Genomic DNA, 21798 nt, shown 5'->3' with positions numbered 1-21798 from the left:
TGCTGAGAAGGTTTTAATGGGTGATTTAAAGATAAATAAAGATGAGGCTGAATACTTTGGCTGTGCCTCTTATGATTCAACGCAGCAAAGGGGAGCAATTTGTGCCCCTGGTTCCATGAGTTTCATGGCGCTCTCTCTTGTTCTTCCCCAAAGGTTATGAGCATGGTTTCTGGGTTTGGTCCCTTAATCACCGCAGGAATATTTTCGGCTACTCTTTCATCGGCGCTCGCTTCGCTTGTCAGTGCACCCAAGGTTTTCCAGGTACAAACAAAGGCACAACTTTCCTTCTTCAGTATTTTCATGCAACCAGGTGACTTGTTCAACTGCACATGTACTGAACAACAGTGAGGAATGTTTGACAAAGAAAATTTCCGAGTCTTCCATCTTCCCAGGTCACACTGAAGTGACTCAGAAGGGAATTAGAATGTGTGTCATTTTCTACACAACTCCAGCTCCTTCCTTCTCCCCTTCAATGCTCCGCAAAAGTTGTATCAAGGGGTGGTATGGATAACACATAGCAGTTTCTGATAACATGGTACCTACTATAGTTTCAGTACCTTGGACAGAAACTCCCATCTATTCAATAGGCAGGTCCAGGTTCCTGTTTATGATAAGGAATCTTGGTACTAAAGGCAGCCGTTTTTTTTCCTGATGGGTCAATTCTTATATCAGTGGAGCAGTGCAGTTGGGCCATTTCCATGTGGTTTCATCCCATGCCACCCCATAATATCTGAAATAGGAAAACCACATGGGAAGGATGATTATCCCCCCTCCACCTACTGTCCACAGAAAAGTGGTGCTGGATCAGACAGCCACCCCCTGACATAATTTTTCAAATGTCACCAGAGCAGTGTAGGATGAGACCACACAGAAACCACAACTGCACCATTCACATAATGTAAGAGCCAGCACAGAATTACACCCTGAAGTCACTGTTTTGTTATAGTAGGAACTGCCTTTCTGATCTGAGTTCTGCTCTTCCAACAGGCTCTCTGCAAGGATAACATCTACAAAGCACTCCATTTTTTTGCCAAAGGAGTTGGGAAAAACAATGAACCAATTAGAGGATACATCCTAACTTTCTTCATTGCCATGGCCTTCATTTTGATTGGTGTGTATATCACAAAGCACTTTTCTCCAACAGCTTTTCTTTTTCTTTTTTTTCTTTTTTTGCTGTTTTTGCTGTTTTACTTTGCTGGTAACTCTGTGGGTCTTTTTCCATCCTTGGTCACTATTCTGTGGGGGTGCACAGCTACTGCCTCACACAACACTGGATTGGCTGCTAGTGGTTGTCGGGCGGGCATATCTTAAAAAAGACACTGTTTCGGTCGTTGGTTTCCAACAGTGTAGAACAAGAGCATGCAAGCAACTTTCTTTTTAAGGTTTTGTTTGAGGTCAGAGTCACTCAGTATCTACAGTTACCTGAAGTAACGTACTTATGTCTTGTTCAATACCTTAAGAAATCAAGCAATTGCCCTTCAAGGCACTTTCCTCAATGTCTTTCAGCAGAGCATACAGCCTCGTTTTGGGTTGTTTTTTAAAGCCTACATAAATCAAAGGCCGACAGTTCCAGACCATGAGCATGGTGAATTCTAGCTGTCTTCATGACAGGCTCACAGTACTCATCCCTGGGAGATTTCTACTACAGCTTTCCATGTTTGATCATAGCTTATTCCAGCTTGTGATTTTTAACTTTACACCTGGTCTCCAGTTTTGCATACATGATGCTTTGTCACTATACAAAGAAGCATTTTTGTGTTTACTTCCATCCTCAGGAGCCCTAAAAACATTCCTTGGCAAGCCTCTAGTACTTAAGAAATTCATTGCATTTGCAAACAACTTTAGGAAAAAATTTATTTCTGTCCAAGTTTAGAGTTAAATTATCAGGCAAGGTAGTACACATTAGTATGCACAAGTCTCTCTGAGAATGAAATGGGACATAAATACTTTAAAACAAATACAGTCAGTTCAAATTATCCAGTAGGGTTAGGTTCCTGGAAAACCTAATGGATACTGAATTAGTGGATATAGAATCATTGAACCTATGGGTAAAATGGGGTTAGGTTCCAGGGGGCTCTTTTCAGCATACACTCTATGAACCTTATGAACCTGAATCTTAACATGAAGTCTATGCGGTTGAGTGATAGTGAGGGCTCATCTACATCACCAATACCTGATGCTTTCTTCTCTGTGCTGGATATCCCTTGATGCGTTGAAGGTTGTGGCAATGGTGATGGTGATTTCTCTGTGCTGGCTATCCCTTGTTGAAAGTTGCTATCCTAACAACGAGGCCTCAGAGATGCAGTGGGGAGGGGGTTGCTTCACCTGTCCTCCTCCTCCACCTGTCTCTTGGTTCCTTCCCTTGGCTTGCTCCAGCCCCAGAGCAGCCCTCAGGTAGCCTTCCAGAGACCTCTCATCATCAGCCTCTCATCCTCTTGTGATGGTTCAGCTAGAGTCCCCAAGATGGTGGAGCAAGTCTGGAAATGGACACAAACGTGTTTGGTGATTCTCCATGGGTTAATACTAATGCTAATGCTAATGCTAATGCTAATACTAATGCCCGTTTGATGTGGCACCAGCACAGTATTAACAGATAATGAGAACAGAGTCACAGATAACCAGAGGTGGGTGGCAATTCTGCCAAGCAAATTCACAGATAGCAAATTCACATATAAAGAGAACTGACTATAAATATAATAGGCCCACTAGACTGTATATGCCACAGCCTGTCTCTTCCTTATTCACCATGTTTCTCAATCATGGTAAATACTAACCCAGATACACTGGATTTGTACACTGGGTTTGTACACTGCACTACATGAAGATTTTTGCTTGTGCAAATGTTGGCAGAAGAGCACCAATACTTTTTTTCCCCCTTTCCACTCATAATTCTTTGGGTCTGTTACTGTTCCTGCATAACCCTTTGAGGAAACAATAAGAGGAAGGACAAAATGTATCCCTGCTCTTCTCTGAACTCTTGCACAAGTGCTAGCAGAAGACTTTGGGCAGCACAGCATCACCAGGTATCAGGGGCTGCAAGACAAAGCTGGCGCATGGGTTTCTTGAGTGCAGGTGCCCAACAACAGCCCCTTTGAGCATCTCTTTTAGGTCAAAACTAGCTTTTCCACGAATAGGTGAGGCTTTCTGCTAGCAGCAGGGCATCTGGGATCTGGTCCATTATAAATATTTACAGTGAAAATTTATTTGCTTTGACCAAATGTCAAGCATAAAATGACATGGCTATTTTAGCCAAATACTGTTTCTATATCTCTAATTGTTCTTTATTTGTGATTCTTCCCTGCAGCTGAGTTGAACACCATTGCTCCCATCATCTCCAACTTCTTCTTGGCTTCCTATGCACTGATCAATTTCTCTTGTTTTCATGCGTCATATGCAAAATCTCCAGGTTAGTTTTTCATTTCCTCGTCGTTCTCCTTTCCTAAGGATATGTGAGCTCTTTTTCAAACCATTGGTTCTGATGGAAGAAAGTGGTGTCAAGTTGTTGACGCTAAAACTGTGGGAGCCACTGTGTTAGTCATGCTCCATGCTACAGACTTCCTGTAAAATAATTTGTGAAGGTCCCCAATGCATAAGTAACCTGGATCTATGGATCAGGCATCTTGGGAAGCCATTGCTCTATTTTCTATAAATTAAATAAATTCATTTAAATGATTTTATAGCACTTTTCCTATGCTGTAAGTGGTGTTTTATTTATAAAATATATTAATACCATTCCTCCCCAAAGGTGCTCCAAGCAATGCACAATTGATCACAGCTTAAAAATAAAAATGGTGGGTTTGTCCTCTTCCTGACATATCTGTATTGCATTAAGTGTGGAAGACAAGATGTGCCATTCTGTAGTACCTTAGAGACTAGCTGGCATGGCAGGGGTCATCCATAAGGCCAACTGAGGTGGCTGCCTCAGGGAGAAGATTGAGAGGGGTGGACCTGGGAAGGCAGATGGAGGCCAGGAAGGGAGAGAGGATAACTTTGGTACTGTTGCCACTGATACCAACCCCTTCTCAGATTCAACACCCCTCCCGGGTCTTTGCTTCATTCCCCGCGCCTACCCACTGCTCCCCCACCCACTCTCTGCACAGACTTAACAGTGCTGGGTCTCCTTGGCAGGCTGTTGGCATTTGGCTGTGGTCACTCACCACTTGAGGCAGTGGCTCAGCCGCACTGAATGGCGCATCGCACCATAAAGCATGCTGCACCACTGAAATGGAGTTCTGGAGGTGGAGCATGTCCATAGGATTGGGCCATAAAGCTTCCATCCCCACTACACATGGCAGCTGCAAAGCCTTTTTGCTGCAGATAGCTCATTTGCACCACATGGAGATATTTATTTCAAGAGAGGAGGAACAGCCCTCTTATTTCCAACACAGAAGAAACCACAGCAGTGGCATAAATATATATATTAACTCCATCCCTATCCGTTTTCATGCTGCTGCCTGATCAGAGGGCAAGTTTAAGGAAAAAGACTTCCCCTAATTACCTGCAGAGCAAAACAGTTGTAGATCAGATCCATACTGACAGGGGACCGCTGCTAGCAATTACTGAATACATTGCCTATGCATGTACAGGTTAAGAAATTGTGATTACTTACTGGATTAGTTCCAAATAAAACAAAATCCATTTCTCCTTTGCTGCTCTTTTCCTTCAGCCAATTTTTGGCTGCTCCAATTCAATTTAAAAAAAAAATTCTGTACCTGCCATTCTGTAGTGATGACAGTAATCTATGGGAACAGTAACCAGGTCTGTATGATTCAGAGTTGGCACAGCTGGCGAACCAGCCACCACTGGTTGAAGGTGGTCTAGGCTGATGGACAAAGGGAGTCTAGGTGTTTATATTGAGCAGAACCATGACCAATACCTCACAATCCAGGGTAAAGACAGGATCCAGGAACACCCTAAAATTGCAAACCTGCTCCTTCAAGGGGAGAACTTCCCCATCAAGAACAAGATGACAACCCATATCTCAGGTGGTTGGTCTCCTCACAACAGTACCTCTGTCTTTGCTGGATTTAATTTAAGCTCTTCTCTTCCACAATCCTATCCCTGAGTCTCTGGAAAGTTATTGTCCGTTCACAGCTGCACATTTTAGGGCGGCCATTCTCAACCAGTGTGCCAAGGCACACTGGTGTGCCACAAATGGTCCACAGGTATGCTGTGGGCAGAGGCATAGCTAGAGGGGGTGCAAAGCACTAAGTTTTGCAGGGAGCCTCACTGCGGTGTGCAAGCAGCCCCTCTTCTTTGAAGCCAGGTGTTCGCCTCCCTTTCGCTCCCACTGCCCAGAATGGCTCTGGGAGGGGGCCGCTTGCATGCCACGGTGAGGCTCCCTGCAAAACGTAGTGCTTTGCACCCCCTCTAGCTATGCCACTGGCCATGGAAATTTGGGGGAGGGTTGTTAATTAGTAGTGGGGGATGTGAGCCCCCCACCAGCAGCATGGTGTGCCTTGTCAATTTTATCGCTTTGTCAGTGTGTCGTGAGATGAAAAAGGTTGAAAACCACTGTGCTAGAGTGTGCTACACTGTAGTGATTTCAGTTGCGCAGGCAACAACAAATATCTGAACACATGCTATTCCGCATAGCAGTAACCATGACTAAAAGACAGGTGTTCATGTACTGGAGGCCAACCATCTGCCTTCAGAGTCTTGACCTTCTCAGTCTTTAGGATTATTGATCTATTTACATCTGTTTTCCACAGGTTGGAGACCAGCTTTCAAGTATTACAACATGTGGGTGTCTCTCTTTGGTGCCGTGCTGTGCTGTGGGGTCATGTTTGTCATCAACTGGTGGGCAGCTCTTATCACTTATGCCATTGAGCTCTTCCTCTATATTTATGTGACATACAAGAAACCAGGTAAGGCTAGGCTAAGACCTTCTCTCCAACACAGTGGTTCCCAAACTGTGGGCCAGGACCCACTAATGAGTCACAACCTGATTTTTGGTGGATCACCAAAGGGTGATGGAAAGATCAGATAACTAATTGCCTCAAGCCCTGAAGTTATTCAGAAATCAGATACTGTAGCCGCTAATTAACTTGCAAAGAGCTCACTTCCTACAGTTTGCAAGCATGTGTAAATGTAGGGAGATAAATGTTTAATGGTCTTTTTCTGGTTATTATTGCTTATAAATGAAATATTATTTCTTTCTAGATCTCCTTTTTAAACAGTCTAGGTGGGTCCCTATGCACTCCAGTAAAGTGGGTCCTGGTGCTAAAAAGTTGGGAATCAACACATTTTTTTAAAATCACCCAAGTGGCTACAGGCTACCATTTGACCAAACCTCTGTACCTCATCTCAGCCTGCTGTAGTTTGGAGTGTGATTATTTCTGACAGATTCTCTGGCTTATCCTGAAAAGTGTTAGGAAGCATTTTACTACATATCAAGTGTTTAATGAGTGTCTGTATCCACAGACATACAGACTCCTCTTCCTCCCCTTAACTGAAATCACTATGATTGAGGTGTATCTATGGCCTTGTTCTCACAAATGGTAGCTGAGTTGGAAAACTTGCCTGGACTGTACCACTTCCGTTTGACACTGGGTACTCACATGATGGAATATTCTTCCACAAGACAAAACTAGCCTGCTGGGAAAATGAATGGACTAGGGCTCCAATCCTATCCACATTTTCCTGGGAGTAAGCCCCACTGAATCTAATAGGACTTACTTCTGAGAAGACATGCATAGGATTGGGTTCTGGGATTCTTCTTCTTGACATCTAGTTTTCTACTAGCATGGCTTGCTGCAGTTTTAATGAAGGAAGAGTATCATTTGAGCTAAGAACCCAATCCTAGGTAACTTCCCACGTGGCAATGCAGAGTGACCAATCTCTTGTATCTGATGTATCTTCCAGGGGAATTTCATCATGTTGAGGCCTCCTCAGGGTAAGGAATATTTGTTCCCTTGCCTTGGGGTAAGCCCTATCTGCTGCCATGGGTGCACTCAGACCTGCGCCCACTCTACAGCTGGCACAAGTCTGCATTGACCATGAAGGCATATCAGGCCCAAGTCCAAAGTTAGGATTCAACTGATGTCACTGCCACTGAAGCCATACCCTTCTGAGGTGCAATCCTCCCTCCTTCCCACCCCCATCAGCACCCCGATCTGCCCACCTAGTCCCCCATTCCTGTAACAAGCCTGGTTGTAGAGGTAAATCTCCTAGAGAAAGAGTGCCCTCTAGGGCACACTGCCAGCTGGCTTCCTCGGGCCTTATTAAAACCTTTGCTCCTAAGTCTGACCAACTCATAAGAACATAAGAACAGCCCCACTGGATCAGGCCATAGGCCCATCTAGTCCAGCTTCCTGTATCTCACAGCGGCCCACCAAATGCCCCAAGGAGCACAACTCATCTGAATAGCCAAGCAGGCTGCCTTGCTCTACCACCAAATTGACTCCTCAAACTTCAACCTTCAGTCTGCCCATGGCTGTACCTTGATTTACTGTGTGGGAATGCTTCCCTGTGGCCTCTTCTGGCCTTAGCAAGTGCATGACACAACAAAAAGTGGTTTGTGGGTGGGGAGTGCAGAACCTAACCTGTGCCTAGAGCCAACATCACAACAACATCTCCCCCTCTCCCCCCAAATCCTGCCATGATCTGTTGACTTTTGGCACTGCAGCTCAGCTGAATGGGGGCGAACTGCTGGGGAAAAATACCAAGCGGGGGAAGCTTCTGCAGTTCTCAGCCAAGGGCCCCCTTCTGCTGTTAAAAACAATTCTTCCCTCCCTTCTTTCTCCATAATTGGAACACCTCTGTGATTCAACACATGGACCCGCTGCTGTCATGCCTAGTTTAGGTACGAGCAGATGTATCCAGAGGGATATAAAAGGAGGATATGTTTTAAATTCTTTCTAAATCTTCAACTTCCCTTTGTTCTTCTCCTTTCCCCTGAGTGCATTTAATCCAACCCCAGTGGGAAGATTTTTTTAAAAAACTGCACTTTTTTTTTTCCTAAGAACATTTCGTAACACTATTCACTCCTACCTCAGATACCTATTCATACCAGTCAGTCGGCTGCTAAGACTTACATCTAGCACGCGTTCTCTCTTCTGCTCGAGGAATCTCTTGGGAGAGCCCAAAAAGGCAGCTTTGGAAAAACTGCTCCTCTCTGTCTCCAAACATTTATCTGCTAATGAGGCTTTTATTAGCACTCCAGTGCAGTCTTTCAGCACCTGCATTGACAAAAACCACCTGTTCTCCCGCTTCTTTTAATCTAGAAAACATTCTGCTACACCCTCATGTTAACACCTAGTGCATTAATTAATGCATCTATCCAAATGAACCAAGCACAGTATAGTTTGTAGCTGAATAATCATGCTGGTATATTTACTTGTTTGTTTCAACCTGCTTCTAATACTCCTTTTCGGAACATGGGGTAACTTCTATGAGTCTCTGCTTTCCTGTACAAAGAAAAAGTTCCTAGCCCTCATGGTTCCAGAATAAAGCTTGAAAACATTACTGTGGAAACATTACACTTGAGCCACCAGAAGACAAATGAAAGATACCATAGATTGTTTTTAAGGTGTCTGATTATGATTTTTAATTCTGAGTTCGGCAAGAGCCCAACTCATGGCCCAATCCTATCCAATTTTCCAGTGCCGGTGCTGCTGTGCCTACAGGGTATACACTGTTTCCTGTGTTGGGGAGGCAGTCTTGGAGGCCTCCTCAAGATATGGGAACATTTTTTCCCATTGCGGCTGCCCCGGTGCTGGAAAGTTGGATAGGATTGGGCCCTCAGTTGGCTTCCTCCAGGGGAAAAGACAGCGGCCTACTATCAGTTACATGATCCATGCAAACTATAGTAACAAAGTGCAAACAGGTAAGGACATTTTGTGTGATCTTCTGGAATGCATTAGACTTCCAGTGAGGATGTGGAAAAAGCCGTCTACCCTCTTCAGTTATGCAGGGATGGCCCAGTGATGAGGCCAGTTGAACCCCTGAACTCAGGCAGCAGGCTCGGAACCATCCACTACCTCTCCCCGTGGTCTCCAAACATGCAAAAAGAGGATGAGGGTAGCTTACTTCCTCCTCCTCCAGTCCCATCACTGCTAAAGTGAACAGCAGAGAGAATGCTGGGAGTGAAGAGGTTCAGCACTCAGTATTCTCCTGGCCAAGGTACATTACAAAAAGCAGTGACAATCCAGGAACAGAAGGCAAAGACGGTAATGTGTGCACTGGTGGGGTGTGTGTGTGTGCATGCATGTGTACTAGCAGGGGCACAGTGGACAGGGGATCGATTTAGACTGCCCTGCTCATGTGTTTAAAAGATATCTGATTTCATATTTGCTTTTTAATTGCTCTATTAGTCACTATAGAAGGCAAGGTGGACCAGGTATTTTTCCCTCAACAAACCTGGGCAACTAAGAACTTGAGCATCAGTGGCAGATTAAAGAGTATGGGGCATGAATACATGTCCCATAGTCAGAAGCCTTTCTTTGACTTATAAGTCTTATACAATTCACAATTTCTTCTGCCTCCATTCATACAGAAGAGATCATAGGAACACCCACAGGAGCAAACAGGCTCTTTAATCCCATGTGTGAAATAAACCTGCAAAAATGAGATCTTAATAGCTTGGATTTTCATATTTTTTTTTTTAAAGAGGAGAAAATGAATCATAAGACATTTAAAAGACTCTTTTAACCAGAGTGAGGTTTTCCCTAGATAGAAAAAGCAGAGGCATTCCTTAGGGAGAGTGTTCCATGATTAGGAGTTTCTTTAAATTTAATGCCCTGGATCCACTTAGTAACCCACATATAAAAGTCAAACTTTCCTCATGGCTACGGCTTATAGGAAATGGATGGTGGACTGACTCTAAAAGAATGTGAAAAATGACTGAAAATACAATAAGTCTTTTCTTGCAACAGAGGTGAATTGGGGATCATCTGCCCAGGCACTCTGTTACATTGATGCCATTGACAGTGCACTGAAATTAACCACAGTGGACGATCATGTGAAAAACTTCAGGTAAGATAACCATGGATGCGGTTAAAGATTTGCTGTGTATTGATTCATTATCAAGTTTAACAGACTTCCCCCTTTCCACCATCACAGGCCTCAGTGCATAGTATTAACAGGAGGACCTATGACAAGACCAGCTTTGCTAGACATCACACATTCATTCACAAAGAACAATGGGCTCTGCATCTGCTGTGAAGTCTACACGGTAAGGTTTGCTAACACGCACCTAAGGCCTACTTCATACAAAACATCTGACTCGGAGGAAGTTGGTTTCTGTGCAACAGCAAACCTTCACATCGCTGCAAAACAGCTCCATCGGTCATTGCCAACAGCATAGGGGGGAAAACATTTGGCACTTCTCAATCCAAACTGGTGGCACATGATGATTTGCTGCAAGGAACCCCTGCCAACATGGATGTAATTTCAATTACCTTCTCATGCTGGCTGTTTAATATGGCATGATCTTAAGTGATATTGTTTCTGGACTCAAAATGAATAAAGGAAAGGTCTAGAGTCAATATTATGGAGGCCAGTTGACCAGTGTCATTTTTAAAGATGGTAGACCCAAGTTCAAAAAGGAAGCCACATAGGCCATATAGTCACATTGTTTCTAGATCACTAAGAGCACAATCCAGACCGGCCCTTGGGCTGGCGCAAGTCCCTTGTGCTGGTCCAGGAGGGTTGCAAACATGCTGTAAGGCACTTTTGCACTTCCTCGAGAGTCAGCTAGGCTGACGCACAGAGGTGTACTGGCTGAATTCAGCCTCCGCACTGAGGGAGCTTGGCCGACGCAAGGCTCTGTGGAGGGTGGGGAGGAGGCGGGGAAGAGGCAAGAGGGAGGCATTTTGGGACAGGGGGGAGGTAGGCAGAGGGTGGTCCCAGGGGCAGGGAGCAGGAGGCGGGGTTATCTTCCGGCTGTTATACCGGACCCTAGCCCCCATACCCAAGCAGCACAGAGCGGCTTCAAGCCGCTCCGCTCTCCTCAGACGTGTGTCACCTCAGGAGGTGGTACAAGTTGAAGGAGACCCAAAGGGGCTGCAGTGGCTTACCCAGGGTTAAGGGAAGGAGTTTCCCCTTACCTTCGGCTGAGCCACTTTGCAGCTCTATCTTGTGCTGGATACAGAGCAAGCCTCCTGGCTTGCTTGTTCCAGCGCAAGATAGGATTGCACTGTGAATGGTGCAGGGTCACAACATAGTCCAAGGCCGAAGCTAGTTGGTCTTGCTTCATCCAGGTGACTTACAAAACTAAAGCCAGTGGACGTTTTTACTGCTTATTATCCTGGGGAGGCATGATTAGGGCCCATGAGAACTTCAGGTCAGCAAGTCTCTTTTGACTTATTATCAACGATCATGTGGTGTTGGTAATTTTTTTTTTTTTAAACTTCTGCCAACATTTTACAAAAGCTTGCTGTGCTTGTATAAGCATTTTGGTTGTGTTCCCCCCCCCCTTCTTTAGAAATTTAAGCCAAGCTTAGTTTTATTGGCTAATAAAATCTGTGACACAATGAACTTCCGTGATGTGTGTAACAGAGCAAATAGGCTAGTGATAAAACAAGATTGCGTCGTCAAGGGGACTCCCGTTAGGCCTGTAAAAGTTGCTTGCCTATACTGTACTCACTTGGCTGGCTTTGTTTTAAACTCCAGTGTAAAGAGTACTGCAAACGCTGTGCTTTGAATAAACGGCACTCAAAATAAATTATGCAAAATGATAAGATATTTTCTAATGTGCATCCTCTGTGCAGATTCTAAAATTTAGGACTAGAACCGACAGTCAGGGGACCTGGAACTGATCCAGAATCCAGTGCAAGGAAGGCATTCTTGTAGTCCCATATGGCACTTTTTCTAGGATATCCATATTTCCCTTAGAAGCTACAAAAAGCAATACAATGGTGAGGTGAACAGTCAAACTACATATGACATTAAAATATGTCACTGGCCTTGACAAATTTAATTTTGTGATAAGTGGTGATACTGTGATAAGAGCTATGGGAACAGGGTTACCTACAGATCAAAAGCATGCCAGGGGGATAAGGGGACTTCGGGCCCAATCCTAAGGAGTCGTATTGCCGGTGCTGGGAGTCACAAACATGCTGTAAGACACGTCCATGGCACCCGGGGAGGCACCTGCTGGCACTAGGCCAGTGCCAGTTGGCGCTGGGCCTCAGCACTGAGTGGAGACGTCACGGGCACCCAGCAGCCATGCCAGGGATAGGATTGCTACTTACACCACTCATGCAACATTCATCTTTTATGGTGAAGACACTTACCTTATTTGTGTGGTGCATGGACTTTTGAGTTATCCACCACATGTCAAGATTCCAACCCATCACCTGTAGAACCATACTGAAGATCAGTCACCATAAATTGCCAACATGATGGCATCACTACATAAGCACCAAGTCAAAGTGGTTGCAGGAATTGGCCCTCAATCAAGTTAAAGCCAGCTCCTTCTTTTTCCCAGCATTATTGGCTGGGCTGCTAAGTTAACACTATGCTATTTTTCCCATTCTTTCAGCACAAGGGAATCTACTTCTAACGATATATTCTCACACTTGTTTCTGCTGGCTATCACTATACCTAAGCGGTATTAACAGTCCTACCTTTTTGAGCGGAAAATGAGTGATGTTACCAGCAGGCTTCCTTTCAAAAGGTTGAATCTCTGTGGAACCTTTTGTAGAAATGTATTTTTTCCCTGATACTCCCTCCATTCCCTTACACAGTAGATTCAGCAACTCCTTGACAATCACGCCACTGCACAGAGCATAATACAAAGTCCTCTCCCTAATATATTATTGTGTCACGCAGGGCCCACGCAAGATGTGTGTTACAGAGATGAACAGTGGCATGGCAACGAAGCAGGCCTGGCTGACAAAGAACAAAAGGAAAGCCTTTTATGCCGCGGTGGCAGCTGACAGCTTTAGAGACGGAGTCAGAAGTCTCCTCCAAGTAAGCTCTTTATTTGCAGAGCGCATGCAAAGGGCATCACTTCAAAGCAGTCCCTGTTATGTGGAGAGTTTCTGTTTATTTGTTAAGAGCTCTTGCTGTAGATGGGGATAATATCTTGTAAATGCTGAGTGTATCCTGGGGGCACCTCTCTCTGTATGATGGGTTACTTCAGAAACAATTCTGGTTCCAGGTTATGGAACTATGAAACAAATCATTCAATTCCGTATTAAATGTGTGAGACCCAGTAGCAAAAAGGGATGCCTTAAGGGTACCTCGCAGACATCTGAACACAACACAGACTCACTGCAGATGAGTTCTCTTGCCTGCTACAGTGCAGAATATTAAATGTATTCCATTGCAATGCATTAAAAAATAACATTTCATATGCACAGTTGGGTCAAACCCTGCACACTTATTATGGATAGATGTTTATACTAGGAAAAAAGAATGAGTGAGGGCCTGACGAATATTACATGCCTCTGATCATCAACCCATATAATCAGAATATTTGCAGTTGCACTAAAATCCTGATCCTGAAAGTCTACGTCTCGTGTGTATGATCAGTTTGTAAAGATCTTGCTTATAAAACCAATTTACATACAACAAAATGAATATATACCAATATTTCTGAAATAACAGGAGTACTCTGTGCTTGCATTTCCATATACTGTACTGTAATAAAAATGTATGTGCCCAGCCTTTTTAGTCAGAAAGCACTCAAGCCAATTTGCAGCAATAAAAAGAATTTGATTCATCAGAATATCAGCAGAGGATTCAAGTGAAGCCCACATAAAACATAGGGAGGTACTATTATGATCAAAGACTACAAAAGCTCATTAAAGAAAACATTTGCATTTTGCAACTGGTGATAGCAGGCCTCCCTGAGGAAAGAGTTCCCAAGCTGAAGAATCACTGCACAAAGATCCCTGCTCTGTGCACCAACAGATCTTTGCTCCTATCTTCATATAGTCACGCACACTCCTGAAAGGGCTTTTCTGGAAGACAAATTGCTGGACACCAAGGGTGTCTTTGAAACAGTTCCTTTATTTACAAATGTATAGGTCAAGCAGATGGAGGTACGAGATAGTAGAGCAACAACAGGTTCCATCCTAAAGTGCTTCAGCTCTCTATCAGCTTCCATTCAGTGTGCTCAATAAGACTTACTCCCAAGAAAGTGTGTAGAGGATTGCCCCCTAAATGAATTCTCTTATTTAAAAAAAAAAAAAAAAGGTTTGTACACCACTTTCAGGAAACCGGAGTTCTTTAAAAAAACATCAAACCTTGGTTATATAACGGATGAGGATTGTGTAGAGGATTGTCCCCTAAATGAATTCCCTTATTAAAAAAAAAAAGGTTTGTACACCACTGTCAGGAAGCCGGAGTTCTTTAAAGAAACATCAAACCTTGGTCATATAACGGATGGTGCAAGTCTTGTACTATACAGTAACATTAAGATGAGCATATGAGCAGTAGCTCAAAAATTCTGTTGATCTTAAATTATTCAACTGTTTTAATGAGAATACATCAGAAGAAATGCAAATGAATGCTAATTTAGCAGAGCTATGTTTCTGTCATCTAAAAACCATTTATAGCTGAGATGATTTAGGGCTAATCTTTATATTTGCTGCTTGGGTACAAGCATGAAGGACATTCACCAAATGCAATTTAATCTTCAATCCCTCCGGAACATTACTTCAGTTATCTTTTGCCATTACTCCTCATTTTGGATAAAACTTACACATTTCTTAAGCACTATGTTTTAATATTGCTAGGCTTCCGGCTTGGGCAGGATGAGACCTAATACTTTGGTGCTTGGATTTAAAAAGGACTGGAGAGATGCCACAGCTGTAGAAGTTGAAAACTACATGGGTATCATACAGTAAGTTGAAGCTGGAAGTTTGGTACAACTGTGACTGTTTCATATAAATAAGTGGAAAATATACAAAATAATTATTTAACTGTGTGATTCAAGTTTCAAGCACTACGAGGAAAAGAGGGATAAGATCCATTTTTCCTTTTTGTGAGTATTGTTGTGGAGAGCACAACAAAGTTGTTTAATCGTCATGGCTCACAGTCAAGGAATTCTGGGAACTGTAACATGATTAGAAGCTAGAGGCCTCTAACAAAGAATTCTTGGCAACCTCACAAAATTAAAATTTCAAAAGTCCTTTGGGGAAATTCATGCCTGTTAAATTTGTTTCAAAACAATTTAAATCTGTTGTCTAAATATGACCTTAGAATACTAAGGTCCCTCCGTGAAAGAGTCATGTGGCCACGGACAAATGGTGTGATACAAATGAACCTATTGAAAATTTGCTGACAAACTACAATTTGGAACAAACAAAACAAACAAAATCTGGAACAAAATCTAGTTTGTATCTGGAACAAAATCTAGTTTGTGGATCCTACCAAATGTAACAGAGAGTTTAGTTATGTTTTCCTCCAGTTGTTTTTTCTAAAAACCTAAGCAGAAGGAGAGGTGGGGCTACGTTGTTCCTTTTCCCCCCTCCACTTAAGTTCATTCTCCCCACTCTATTTTTGCACCAGTGAGGGGAAAATAGAGGCAATATGGAGATTTGCTCTGACTTTTCACCAAAAGCACCTTCTCTCTACATATTCTTCCTCCACTCAGGTGCAACCTGCCCAGATTGCTTTGGGCATATTTAAGAAAAATGCAGAAGATCCCAGAATTTATATGATATGTAGTTTGAACCTATGTTGTAGGAGTTTAGAAACAAACAGATATGGAGACTGCAATGTGCGGGTGGAACTAACTGGGGGGCACAATTCTATGCATGTCTACTCAGAAGTAAGTTCCATTATAGTCAATGGGGCTTACTCCCAGGCAAGTGTGGATAGGATTGCAGCCTAGGTTGGTTAGCATCCTGAAAGACGAGAAAGCAAAGCTCAAGAACTACAGTTTTATTCAAGAAAAAAAGGCCAACATTAACATTTTAATTTTAGAAATCCAATTGTTCCACTTAGAGCTTGTGAAAAATGTCTAAACAAACATTGCAGTGTTATTACAAGCAACTGTAATTATTCTAGCGTTCTGGAAAGAAGTGTTTTATTATTTTCTTGTCTTTCAGTGATGCATTCGACTTTGAATTTGGTGTGATTATCGCTCGAATAAGCCAAGGCTTTGACATATCACAGGTTCTCCAGGTTCAAGGTTTGTCCAAATTTAATCCAGTTGTATTTTGGAGTGAACTGTATATTAGGAGCCCACTTTCAGTAAACAAAAATACTCCTATCATAATTCCACTGGTTTCCAAAAACATCAGATTTAGGAAATCTTTTCCAATTACTTCAAGATATATTACAAATTATCTTCTTCTCTCAATAACCTCTGGAGGTTAGTGGAACATTTTTCACATTCATGATAAAAGAAATAAAGGGGGCGCTCCCAACTGGAAATCTATGCAATAGTGTATAGCAGCCATTTTCAACCACTGTGCTGTGGCACATTGCTGTACCACAAGTGATCCACAAGTGTGCCACAGGAATTTGGGGTAAAGACATTATTAGTAGGGCCAATAAAGGATGTGAGCACCCCACCGTCAGCATGGTGTGACTTGTCAATTGTCAAAAACCTGATGGTGTGCCTTGCCAATTTTAGTGCCTTGAGAGTGTGCTGTGAGATAATAATAAAAAAAAAAGGTTGAAAATCACTAGTGTATAGCATGGGAGGGGACACTCAATAATTGGGTATAAGGCTGTTGAAAGCCAAGTTGTTCCAGTGCATAACCCAACTAAGGGCCCAATCCTATCCAATTTTCCAATGCTGGTGCAGTTGTGCCAGTAGGGTGTGAGCTGCATCCTGTGGTGGAGGGGCAGTCACTGGAGCCTCCTTAAGGTATGGGAGCATGTGTTCCCTTACCAAGGGGCTGCATTGTGGCTACACCGGAGCTATAAAGTTGGATAGGATTGGGCCCTAAGAGTTCAAAAGCTAACACCCCACTCCTAAACACCACGTAGGATCCAAACTCACAAGAGCTTCCTGTTCATAAGAATACACTTTCCACTGTTCCATTTCCATTGTTCATTCAGACTATTTTCTTATATATTAGTAGAAAAGACCCTTTCTGTGCTTATGGAGCTTCTCACACTCTAACTGGAAGCCATTATGTGAGAATTCATTTGATTTTAATAGTAGTTCAGTGTAATCCAGATGTATTATGTAATGGTCAGCACAATCCTATGCATTTCTACTCAGAAGTAAGTTCCTTGATGTTCAGTAGGCCCTATTCCCAGGAAAGTGCTATAGGATTGTATCCAGAGTGAGGTGGAATCTAGAGGTTTTTTTGCTTTGTTTTGGGAGTTTGACAATTGCTTAGTTCTTGGGCAATCTTTGGCTGGCAAGATAATGTGGGTAGCTTCACATGCTACAAATGTTGGCTTCCGCTAGCATGCAGATCACCACATATGACAATCACATTCATGTATTTTACATTCTCTGTACATGTTCTGGGCTTCTCACTGTATACGCACAACACAAACAGCAAGTAAAACCTCTTGTGCACCTCCTTTCAAGAATACTGCTATGTGTGAAGGGGTCCAAGTTCAGGTAGACTTACTTTTTATCTCCAGGAATGTCTATCAGAAGAGAAAGACCCTAAATAAGACCGGATAATTAATTCCCACAAAACACTGTGGTGTGTCTACAAGAATTAGCTTAATGTCAACAGGCACCTAATCATGATCATAATACAGAATTACAACTCTCTGCTGCCACCTTCTGCCAGCAGCCTCTTTTTCTCATTTCTATTGCACATTTCATCCTCAAGATGCTGAGGGAAAGCATAGAAGCATTCCATTCAATGTAGCAAACCAGAAACAAAATCAATGGTTTCCTGAAGTATGTCATATGGGCACACAAAGTCCCCAAGAGCTGTACTGGTTCCATTCCGGAGGTCTGTACAGAAATCGGAATGTACATAACTTGAAATAATTGGCTCTCGCTGGCCCGGTGCTATTGAGCTTCAATAAAAGTGCTACAAAGGATTACTGCACCTGAGCAAAAAGCACTGTCTGTAACTCGCAGCCCAATCCTAATAGGGCTGCCTAAACCACAGTGCAGGGGCACCAAAAAGGCCACGGCTGTATCCTGCGAAGGTAGAGAGGCAGCAGGAGGTCTCCTCAAAGTAAGGGAACATTTGTTCCCTTATCTTTTGTTGAGTTCCAGGAGCCACTACAGATGGACTCAGATCTGCACCAGTTCAATTGTTGGTGCAGTAGGGAGGTTAGGATTCAGCAGATGCCCCCCATCCCCTCCTGGACCTGAACCACCTTCCCCCAATTCAGAAAGCCCCTGCGTCAGTGGGCAGCAGACTTACCACAGATGACTCCCAAGGTTCCTCCAACTGGCCCAGTGCCCACCACTGCTGACCTCCATGCTGGCTCATCCCTCCTTCTGGCTATCACAAAGTGCCTTATAGTACTTTTGCAATGGCCATCTTCCGGGCAGCATGGACAAGACTGACGCTGGCCCTGGGGTGGATCAGGCAATCAGACATCTGTAACTTGAGGAGCCATTGCATTCATATGCCTCAAAGAGAACATCCATTGTCTGATGAAACAGGAAGATGGGGACAAAAATGGCAAATTGATTAGCAATACAGTAGAACCTCTTTAAGTTGACCACCCAAGGGACTGGAGGAATTGGTCAACATAAGGAGGTGGTCAACATATGGAAAAAAGGCATTTAAATATTATCATGTTTAGCTCCCAGGACAACAAGTGCAAGGCCAAGTTATTATTTAGATTGGATTTTTAAAAAGTTTTATTGCAAATATCAATGAGAATTGATCCTCTTGTTATGCTTACTATTTATATCATCTGTATCTATATCAAGAGACAGAGAATAAATAGCCCACAATCAGTGTTTCAAAAAACCCCTGAAATGTCATAAGCTTAAAAAAAATTGTAAGTTAAAAAAAAATACTTGGTTTCATAGCAGACAGGCAGACCAATGCTATCCCTTGCGGCCCATAGCATGTGGCATGTTACATAGCCCCAACAGCTAAAAAAACCAAAAAACACTTTTTTACTTAGGCTGCCTGGCCTCCACTGGGTCTCCTCAGATTCACTAAATGCCAGAAGGTGTTTGATACGGTCCCTCACTAAAAGCTGTTGAGAAAACTCCACAGTCAGGGAATAAGAGGACAGGTCCTCTCATGGACTGGGAACTGGTTGAGGATCAGGAAACAGAGTGGGTGTCAATGGGCAATTGACAAAAATGTGGAGAGAGGTGGAGTGCATCAAGGATCTGTCCTGGGACTGGTGCTTTTCAACATCTTTGTAAGTGACCTGGAAACAGGGATAAGCAGGGAGGTGAAAAAGTTTGTGGATGACACTAAACTTTTCTGAGTGGTGAAGACCAGAAGGGATTGTAAAGTGCTCCAGAAGGATCTCTCCAAACTGGGAGAATAGGCAGCAAAATAGCAGTTGTGTTTCAGTATAAGTGTAAAATAATGCACTGGTGATGGGAAGCAAAGTGAAAGGACAGTGGCTTCACTATGCACAAGCAACTTCATGTCCCTCACAACTTGGTACATGTCCAGGTACAATCGGTAGCCGGCGCAGGTCTGTCGGCTATGTGCAGTGTGCCCACCTATAAAAACCCTTTCGCACACGCGCTAGCAGGCGTAGGGGAGGGATCGTCGCGTGGCTTCTTGCTTTTCCAAGATGGGACAAACCAGATAAAACACAGGCCCACAGTATCGCGTTCAGTGGGCAACTTACGGAGGGTAAATTAATACTCTGTGCAATGGTCGAAGTGGTCAAGATATAACTTACGGAGGTGGTCAATATAGAGAGGTTGGTCTCCCATAGTGTATATGCAGTGTCTGTCCATACTGTGAAAATTAGGTCAACTTAAGGAGATGGTCATTATAGAGAGGCGGTCAATTTTGGAGGTTCTACTGTAGTTCATATACTAATGGGACATCAAATATTTTCTTAACCAAACAGTCCAGTTATTGCTTTAGCTGAGGTGCACCCATATTAGGATTAGGGTTATGATAATATAATAATCCTGTTCCAGGTACCATCACGGGCATGCCAGTAGCACAAGGAGTTGAGATCCAGCATAGGTTTAGTCCAGAGAGCTGGGCTTCCAACAGTTTACAAGGGAGCAGGTGTTCCAAACAAACAGGAGACCAGGACCCAGCATCATCATCAGGGGATGCAGCGACCGGGGTGGTGACGTCATGATGTCATTTCTGGGTTCTCCCAAAGGAGGAAGAGGCCTCCTTCTTTTCTTGTTCAATGAACACCAAGAGCGGGAGGCTCTTGTTGAGCCCCAAAGGAGGAGGAAGGGGTGCAGCAGCCAGATCAAGAAGTAGCCACAACATGTGTGAAGACTGAGTTCTGACTCAGGAAGTGGCTGGAGCATGTGCACCCTCACACTTCGCAGTACCCTGTTCCAGTCTGGCATCAGGGGCAAACTGCCCCCCCCCACTTTCTACACCACTGCCAGGACCGCAGACAGTTCCGCAGCTAGGCCAAATAGCAGAGCAGGATTGGATATTGCGCCAATAGAAGTGTGATGTGGGCTGGGGGGTGCAAGGTGGCTAGCTCCATCCCTCCCCTAGCTTCCTTCTATTTCCTTTTAAGATTGCTTTCTTTAAAGTACTAGGCATACATTTTGCATTATTTGCAGAATTATTTACAAAATCTCTTCCCACAAAACTATGCTTCTAAAAGGCACTGAAAGAAAAAAAAAGAAATGGAATATTTATGTTAGACATTGTAAACAAGTTTTCCATTTAACCCATTTTTCAGTGCATGTTTATGGATATCCTAAGGTAGAAAGTCGACACAAGGTGCTCTAAGGAACTGGTTAGGTTTCTAGGTATTCAAGGTAGTTGTGGCCAATGAAAATAATACAGTACATTTAGATTGATGCGTCAAACTCAGAGAGCTGCTCAAGCTTCTGCCAGTGAAACCACAGCATGTACGAGCATCACCTTTTCATCTTTATGATTGCCTTTGCCCCAAAACTAAGAATATGCTATGTGAAAGATCAAGAAATAAATACCAAAGTGTTAATCTTTTTCTTACAACTTGACCCTTAAAGGATTGTGTTGTCAATGTTGCTTTTGGTTAACAGAGGAACTGAAGAAGCTGGAGCAGGAAAGGCAAGCCCTAGAAGCCACAATTAAAGACAGCGAATTTGAAGAAGCAAACTGTGGAATCCGTGGATTCTTCAGAAGAGCCACCAAGTTCAACATTACAAAGGCTGCGCCCAGAAAAGGCATGTTCTGAAATTGAAAACAAATATACATACAAGTTCACTGCTAGTTTTTCTGAAGGGCTACTTTGAAATGGGAGTAAAAGGTAGAAGGCTTTTCAAGACCAAAATAATTAACTTGCCAACAAATCCTGTTACTTCAGATGCCACTATGCCATTCCTCATTCTTATCTCTGGACTGGCAACTGGAATTTCCAAACCACCCCATCTAGGAGGTTGATTTTAGCCCAGGTGTTGACCATTATAATAGTTGGTTCCAACATACAGGTATTATCATTTGACCATGCTCAAAGCATATCAAAGAGATATAAAGAGGCATCCAGTTTGGGGAGTGATGTTTTCCTGATGCTCAAGCCCCAACAATTCAGGAACTGGGTTTCAGAGTAGGAACATTTCCAGTGGAGATGTATTGCCTCCTTCCCAAGCTAGGCCCTAGGGAAAAAATAATGTGAAAGGAGTTGGTGTAGAGCTAAGAAAGGAGACAGGGGATCATGGGGCTCTCCTTCCCCCACCCCCAGACACCCCTCTCCCAATTTGATTGTGTGAGTAGACATTCCGTAACATAGGACCCATGTCTTAAATTAGTTTTACATGCAGGAGTACATGGCAGAGAATGAATCATGAGAATA

The 21798-nt window shown here is 43.3% G+C and overlaps 1 protein-coding gene across 2 annotated transcripts in view; it reads left to right on the top strand.

Annotated features, from left to right (window-relative positions):
- The window catches only part of SLC12A1 (solute carrier family 12 member 1), a 50061-nt gene that overhangs the window by 18552 nt on the left and 9711 nt on the right, over nucleotides 1-21798 (top strand). For both annotated transcript variants that reach the window (XM_066636671.1, XM_066636670.1), the window contains exons 11-20: nucleotides 154-261; nucleotides 988-1111; nucleotides 3305-3406; nucleotides 5712-5867; nucleotides 9876-9975; nucleotides 10063-10174; nucleotides 12775-12915; nucleotides 14688-14794; nucleotides 16005-16087; nucleotides 21029-21172. In XM_066636671.1, coding sequence (XP_066492768.1) covers nucleotides 154-261; nucleotides 988-1111; nucleotides 3305-3406; nucleotides 5712-5867; nucleotides 9876-9975; nucleotides 10063-10174; nucleotides 12775-12915; nucleotides 14688-14794; nucleotides 16005-16087; nucleotides 21029-21172 — 1177 coding nt within the window. The remainder of the gene's footprint in view (nucleotides 1-153; nucleotides 262-987; nucleotides 1112-3304; nucleotides 3407-5711; nucleotides 5868-9875; nucleotides 9976-10062; nucleotides 10175-12774; nucleotides 12916-14687; nucleotides 14795-16004; nucleotides 16088-21028; nucleotides 21173-21798) is intronic.

Source organism: Tiliqua scincoides, chromosome 8 (genome assembly GCF_035046505.1).
Source record: "Tiliqua scincoides isolate rTilSci1 chromosome 8, rTilSci1.hap2, whole genome shotgun sequence".
Classification (NCBI taxonomy): Eukaryota; Metazoa; Chordata; class Lepidosauria; order Squamata; family Scincidae; genus Tiliqua; species Tiliqua scincoides.
Note: the sequence above shows the minus strand (reverse complement) of the source record. Positions and strands in the feature narration are given on the sequence as shown.